Source organism: Eucalyptus grandis, chromosome 9, assembly GCF_016545825.1.
Source record: "Eucalyptus grandis isolate ANBG69807.140 chromosome 9, ASM1654582v1, whole genome shotgun sequence".
Taxonomy (NCBI): Eukaryota; Viridiplantae; Streptophyta; class Magnoliopsida; order Myrtales; family Myrtaceae; genus Eucalyptus; species Eucalyptus grandis.
This window is the reverse complement of record NC_052620.1, coordinates 19,969,826-19,977,663: the sequence shown is the minus strand read 5'-3', so window position 1 is coordinate 19,977,663 and position 7,838 is coordinate 19,969,826. Positions and strand designations below refer to the sequence as shown.

At 41.2% G+C, this 7,838-nt stretch overlaps 1 protein-coding gene across 1 annotated transcript; it reads right to left on the bottom strand.

Moving 5' to 3' along the window:
* Positions 1 to 3,001: 3,001 nt before the first annotated feature.
* On the bottom strand, positions 3,002 to 3,562 carry LOC120288445. Its single transcript, XM_039302429.1, has one exon. It carries the CDS (start codon positions 3,560 to 3,562, stop codon positions 3,002 to 3,004), a length of 561 nt encoding a protein of 186 aa, XP_039158363.1.
* Positions 3,563 to 7,838: the final 4,276 nt, after the last annotated feature.

Sequence of the window (7,838 nt, the reverse complement as noted above, 5' to 3'; positions counted from 1 at the left end):
GGCTTGCTGAACTTGTTAAAAGTAGTACTCATTTCGTGGCGTTTTGGTATGACATAGTTTGACATGTTTTCTCTGAATAGAGATTCATTTGGATAGGATTGCGTGCGGTAGATAGGTCTCACTATCAAACTAGACTTAGACTTTGATTTTAGCTCATGAGAGTTCTAAGCCACTTTTGCTTTTAGGAAGGAAGTTGACTGCATACATTCAAAGTACATTTATTAACTCAACTAATCACTAACTTCATTTTAATATTGAAAAATTGGCACATTAGTATCTATGGCCATAATAACGAATCAATTCTGCAACACTATATACACTCGCCATTTGAACATATCAAATGCAAAATTCAACCCAAAGAAAAAAAACTTAAAAACAATGGAGTCCTCCATCAAAATATCATGGACAACCGTGGTTGATCCATGAAACTAGACTACCTCAAATCCATTTACTTCCTAACTTCATTGAAGCTTACTTGCTCAAAAAAAAAAAAACTTCATTGAAGCTCTAATAGGCCAATTTCAGAAAATATGAAATTACCTATACCAAAATTTTAAGGAATGTACAATGAATGCGGATTTAACTATATATGTTCTGCAAAATTACTTAGAGGTATTTCTTGAATTTCTTCACAACAATCATTCATGTGGAGCCGGACTTTTTATTGCCTTAGACCATCGTAAGGCAAAAGCAAATGTTGCCATCCACTGTAAAGGACCAAAGCTGGATGGTAGCATCTTTTCGAGTTTGTTCGGCTTGTAAGGATGTGTGACTGTGTTCGACCGAATGCATAAGAAAAAGTTTTGCTTCTGTAGCTCAACTCCTTGAGTTGTAACCCGTGATGTATTTTGTGACACAGATTGATGAGAGAAACCTTAATGCCTTCCTTGCTATCTAGAGTTCCGATCTCTTGGTTGCTCATAAAATTTTGGAGTGCCTTTGACTAGGGAATGAGAGCCTACTTTGGCAGGGGCTCATGTCCATGGCAATAAATGTCTTCCCGATCACGAGCGTCAAAGAGACAAGGGAGGAAAAATAGATCGTCGCCGCTTGAATACTTTGATTCGCCATTATCGCCAAGAGATGAAGGGATGAAAAAGACGAAGAGCTGACGATCGTGGGATTTCACAGAGAGAGAGAGAGCGCGACAAAGAGGGGGGCGAGACAAAGGGGGAAGAGCAAAGACGTGTGGGGATTTCAACGGACAATAGGCAGTACTTGAAGAATATGAGAATTTCTGAGTGGAGGAGTCTTCGGATCATCCGTGAGATACGAGAGTTCCAAATTAGGAAATGTTAGGGCAAGTAGCGCTGCCTGACCTTTGTGACCGTTGCTTACTGCTTAGTTGGACGAGTGATTTTAATCAAGAATTTCTTGTCAATCTCCAAACTGAACACGAATTGTTGTCGGCCTCTCCGAATTTGTCACCAAGAAATTGTATTTGATTTTACTTACACGTGTAGACAATTCATCGGATTTATTATCCCATTAGAAAAAATGTATTGGCAAATAGAATTAATTCATCGGCTCCGATCATCGTCACCGACGCCCTCAGGTTCTATGTGGCTCTATTATAACCCCCATTGGCAGTCTTCATTTACGTTTCCAAGAGGCCCACGCATTCGGTGAAAAGGAGGGGAGGCTCGGTCACAAAAACAGAGCACGATTTGGGAGGTGCCGAGAGCTGATAAAATATTATCACTGATTTTTCTCATTCGCAGGGTCTTCTTCGTCATTCTCAATTGCCAGAAATCCTCCGTGGCCATCGATTTCCACCGCTTCCACCACCCACGCCAAAACTCCTCTGTGCTGCCCTATTTTCTGGCCAGGAAGTTTGAAGCACTTCTCTTTGATGTTTGCGAGAAATTCGATCGTGCTTGAGACAACCTGTGTTGATGTTGTTATGATGATCTGAACGTGAATAGTCGCTCTATATACATATGTATACATATGTATATATACATACACTTCTTTGATGAAGTGCTCAAACTAAATCAGGATGTGCTTCTATTCAATCCTTGAACCGAAAATTATAATACCTCAATCCAACATGTTCTTGACTCATTGAGGGTCATTTTCTGTTGGAATACGATATTCATTTGTAATGGAATTGGTGTTATGATTCTCATCGTCAGTAAGCTCATCGTTTGACATGAAAATTGCGTCTCAGAGCTTGCTGATCTCTCAGAACAGAATAGAGTGATACTTGGTCCTGATATGCTCTCCCACTGTGGTGTTTTCTTTTCTGTTTTTTGAGTTCCATATACTTCCTGAGCGTGTTTTGGACGTGTTTTTGTGGTCACTGGCGAGTGTGGTTATGAGTCCTGTGGTGATCGATCGGAGGCCTATTGCCGTTGGAGTAAAGCATGCTTGTATTGCATTTGTTATCGGTGCAAAACTGGCATGCATTGTTCTCCAGCGTGGTTCATGTAAGCTCTATTGCTTAACATGTAGAATTTGTGTCGATGAAGGTTCTTCGATCAAAAAGTTCTGAAAATTTAGGCATGGAAGAAGAATGAAGAAAGCATAAAGAGAGTTGAGAGGTACCAAAATCAGAGACGATGGACTGAGAAAGTGAAAGAAAAAGAAAAATAATAAATAATATAAAATTAATAAATAAATTAATAAAAATGGAGGAAAATACATGTCTCAATTGGGTAGTAAAGTCTTAAAAATAGTTATAATTGAATTTCATTTAGTTCATGATCTTATAGTTTAGGAACAATGCATGATTTTTAGGGTACAATGAATTTTAGATCATTTAACTTTAGATGAAATAGATGACAAGATTAAAACAATGATAAAATTGTTATAAAATAATAAAAATAAAAATGATAAAAGAATTTCATTTGCGTTTATGTTAGGATTACATTTAGTGAATACTTTTTAGTTAAGCATCTCTCTATGGTTTAGGATTAGATATTGACTTGACTTTAGATCTAGCTCACAGGAGATTCATGTCTGAAGGTTTTTTTTTTTTGGTAAGAAAAACTAATATCATTCAGGAAGAGTTAATATTACAATTGGCAGCCAAAGCATCCGCATAAAGGATATCTAATAAAGCAGTAGGAGGCGAGGTGGGCCAGCTAAGGGGAAGAGTACCGGTTTTATGGGCCTTTGCAGCCCAATCCGCCCCAAAGTTCGCCCCTCTTCGACAAAACCTAATTTGCAAATTGCAAAAGTCGCGTAGAAGAGCAACAGCTTCAGCACAGAGTGATCTAACCTCCCATGGTGAATCGAGTAAGCCTGTCACCAAGTCGATCAGGGTTTTTGAATTTGATTCGAGTTCAAGCAGATCAGTCCCCTTGTTCTTCTCCAGCAGGTAGCGTAGGGTGATCGTGAGCGCTTGAAATTCCGCTTGCAGGGTAGACGAAGCTACAAAACTTCTGGTAAGCCCATCGATGAACTTCCCATTGTGATCACGACAAATGCAGGCCATAGTCCCTTCAGTACCGCCCGGTTGAAACGCTCCATCGATGTTAACTTTCAGGAATCCGGGATTTAGGGGTCTCCATAACTCTTCTGGGCTGAGGCGGGTTCGTTTCGCATTACCTCCTGCCATGGTGGACAGCTGTGCCGACCGAACAAAAGCTAGAGCTAGATCAACAACCCGAAGTGGATTAGGATATTGTTGCCGGAAGATGAAATTGTTTCTGGCTTTCTAGATATTCCACAAAATTGCAGCGACCACTTCGAAAGCTAGTAAGTTTTGATTCTGTGGCAGCATATATCCCATCCAATCTCCGAGATGTTGTGTGTCTGATGTGGGAATCTGAATATTAATTAGAGGATAAGACCAAATAGCCGCTGTCCAGTGGCAATATAGAAATGTGTGTGCTGTAGTTTCTGCTGCATTTGTAGAACAGAGGGGGCATATAAGGTCTAAGATAATGTGGCGATGGAAAAGGTTAGCCTTGGTCGGTAGAGCATCATGGCTAAGGGACCATAGAAATAGTCTTGTTTTTGGGGGGATCTGCAGCTTCCATATGTGTTTCCATAGCATCTCATGATCTTGAATCGAATCGGTAGTTGTGTTTGGAGTAACGCTACAGAGGGCTGTTTGTCTGACTGGTTGGTATCCATTTTTGATAGTGTATTTTCCATCAATAGATGCAGACCATATAATTTGATCTGATATGTAAATGGGTCTGACTTGTATGGTAAGAATTTCAGCCACAGTGGAATCATAAAAAAATCTTCGCAATAGAGGAACATTCCATGTGTTGTGGCTGGAATCAATATAATCTGCCACCAGTGGGGGTTCGTCTTGTTGAGCTGGACACCTAAAATTCCTCTTGGTAACCAACGATCAGTCCTTGGTCTGATTGTTCGGCCATCCCCTACTACCCATCGTAGGTTCGGTAGAATAACATCTCGTCCCCGCTAACGGGCTTTGCCAACCCAGGATGGTCATTTCGCCTTTCTCGGCTTGTGCAAAGTCACATGATCGAAAATAGAGACCTTTGAAGAGCCTACTCCACAGGGAGGAAGGTCCCTGAATTAAACGCCATGCCTGCTTTCCAAGCAAGGGTCTATTAAAGTCCATAAGGTCCCTAAATCCAAGACCACCTTTGGTTTTACTCTTTTTAAGCTCCTCCCAATTCGTCCAGTAAATGCCAGGTTTACTACTATTATTCTGCCACCAGAAACGTGCGATTTTCTTCTCAACAGATTTACAAATAGAAGTAGGGATTTTAAAGATAGCCATAGCATACTAAGGGATTGCTTGGACAACAGCCTTGATAAGAATTTCCTTGCTGCCCTTGGAGATTAGCTTTTCTTTCCAACCATCTAACTTAGAATCGACTTTGCCCAATATCCAGGCAAACATCTCTCTTTTTGATCTCCCCAAATCTGAGGGAATTCCTAAGTATTTGCCTGTTCTAAGCATTAGAGGCACTCTGAATTCATTGGCCAAGTTTTCCTGTAGGTCTCTGGGGCAATCTCTGCTAAAAAATATTCCAGATTTGTTTCTATTTACTTCCTGTCCAGTGGCCACACAATATTGGTTGATAATATTTGATAGATTTTGACATTCCATCATCTTGCCATCTAAGAAAAATATAGTATTGTCCGCAAAAAATAAGTGAGAAAGTGTAGGGCAAAACTTGTTTAACTTGATGCCTTTAAGATGCTCCATATTAAGTGCCCGATGTATAAGATTGGACAGGACATTTGCCATCAGAATAAATAAATAAGGAGAAAGAGGATCACCCTGTCTGAGGTCGCGTGTCGGATGGAAGTATCTTAAAAGTTCTCCATTAAATTTGATGCTGAAAGAGACTGTTGTGACACATTCCATCACCCATTTCACCCAGGTGGGATGAAATCCAATCGTTAGGAGATAATCTTTAAGAAAATCCCATTTCACTCGATTGTATGCTTTCTTCATGTCCATTTTCAGAATTGCCTTAAAATCCCGTCTTCGCTTTCGGGTTCTTAGCTGGTGAAGCACTTCCTGGACGATAAGAATATTATCTTGGATTTGACGACCACTGACGAAGGCACTTTGCTCAGTGGAAATTAGGGTCGCGAGCCAGGGTTTGAGCCTATTAGCAAGTACCTTCGATATAATTTTATAGGCAAAGTTACACAAGCTGATAGGGCAATAATGGTCTAACCGTTCTAGATGTGGAACCTTAGGAATGAGACTGATGATTGTCTTATTAAGCTCTGTTGGCATAACTCCCCTCTTGAAGAAATCCTGTACAGCAAGATAAAGGTTCTCCTTTAAAATATCCCAGTGCGATTGGTAAAAGAGGCCATTCAAGCCGTCCGGTCCTAGGGCCTTAGTTGAGCCCAGTTGGAAGACTGCACATTGAACTTCTTCTTGAGTTAGTTCCGCCGTTAGACTCTCATTCATTTCTGATGTGACTGTGGGCAGGCATTGATTAAGGATAGACTTGTAGCTTCGAGGACCTGTTGATTGGTAGAGGGTGGAATAGTAGGTAACCAGCATAGTCCTTAAATCATTCTCGTCACGAACCCAGCTATTATCATCAGACTGTAGCATCCTTATTCTGTTTCGCTATCGACGTTGAAGTGTAGTTGCTTGGAAAAATTTAGATATTTTTGTCGCCCCACTTAAGCCAATTGATTCGAGATCTCATAGCCCAAAATCTTTCCTCTTGCTCCCATAACTTTTGAATCTCTGCCTTTAAATGCTGAATTTGTTGTGTAGCATTGCTACGGTTTGGTCTATTTACCAGAGATTGAAGCTGGTGCTGGAGATGGGAAATTTGATGTCGGGGAACTGAGAATTTAGATTTACTCCACTTTGTGAGTGCTGCAGAAACCTTGAGTAGTCGCTGAGGAAGCTTGTACCTAGGTAGGTGGACTAAATTCCAAGTGTTAGAAATAACATCACGGCATTCTGTATCCTGCAACCAGAACGCCCCAAAAGAAAAGGACTTGTGTCGTCGATTTGGAAGGCCTTCCATATATAAGATTAATGGGCTGTGATCCGAGCCCACTGCAGGTAGGGCTATAACCTCAGTTTTTGGATAAGTCTCTTGCCATGCCAAATTACATAGAGCACGATCTAACCTTTCCTTCACCAATTCCTCACCCTCCCTGTTATTCATCCAAGTATATGCATAGCCCTTACTAATTAAATCCACCAGCGAACAATCATAAAGTACCTCTCGAAAGTCTTGTATTATGTTCAGATCAGCTAGGCGTTTGCCTTCTTTTTCCCAAGAGTAGAGCACTTAATTAAAATCCCCGATACAAATCCAGGGCAATGTATTACAAAGTGCTAGCTGTCTGAGTTCATTCCAAAATGGAGGCCGTGCTTGATAAACTGAAGGTGCATGGAGACATGTAATATGCATCGAGCTACCAGTTCGAGTGTCAATACAAAGGAAATCAAACATATTCTGATATGTTCGGTGTAAGGTAATACTAATATGAGTAAGCCAAAAAAGGGCCATACCTCCTGCAAGGCCAAGAGGATCAAGCACAAGAGATTGCTAGAATTTAAGGCGAGACTGGACACGCTGAAGAATGCCCGCCTGATTTTTAGTCTCCATCAAAAAGATAAGGTCAGGCTCTTCTTTAGCCACTAGGGCCTTTAGGGCACAAATTGTCAGGACCGAGCCCAAGCCCTGACAGTTCCAACTTAGGAGTTTCATTTGTCCATCGGTGGCTGTTGAGGGCCAGCCACCAAAGCCCGCTGTTGTATGTCGTCGACTAACATAACAGGTGTTTCCATAAGCTGTTTTTCATCAAAAGTTTCCACTATAGAAGACAATTGATAAGGAGTATGGCGTTTTTGCTTCTTTGAAATGGTTGCCTTGGTCGATAGTTTGATATTTTTTTTCTTCTTAGGATTAAGATCAACTCCTGACTATGCTGTTAGTGGTGTTTATTGTGCAAAATCAGAACTGAAGTTGCCCTTTGGTAGAGGTAAAGGGAGAATACCATCAGAAGGTTGAGGTTTGATAGGTGGTAGAGCAGAACAAGTTGTATGGTGTGCTGTGTGGTGCTAAATGCCTTCCTCCTGCTCGCTGTAAGGAGTTGCCTGGAGCTGAGTACCCTTCAATTTTAACAATGACTTATCCTTTGCAGGTTCTGATGTGGTTGCTTTTGGTGTAGTGATTATAGTATAGTGATGTTCTGTTGTGGATGTGCCCTCACAAGGGGGAAGTGCAGGGAGCACAGGAGAAGGAGACGGTGTCTCAGGGACCACCTCTTCATGCTGTATATCCTGAGGTTCATAAAAGGTAAGCCAATGAGGACTACGTGCTTTAACCTCTGCACGCAGCCAATGCCCATACGCCATTTTCTCCCTTCCATTTTAGCTTCTGTAAAAGGTATATCCTTGCAATAGGTTGCAT

Excerpts from the sequence above, each read along its gene's own strand:
- LOC120288445 (XM_039302429.1), bottom strand. The coding sequence starts at position 3,562 with ATGGCAGGAGGTAATGCGAAACGAACCCGCCTCAGCCCAGAAGAGTTA.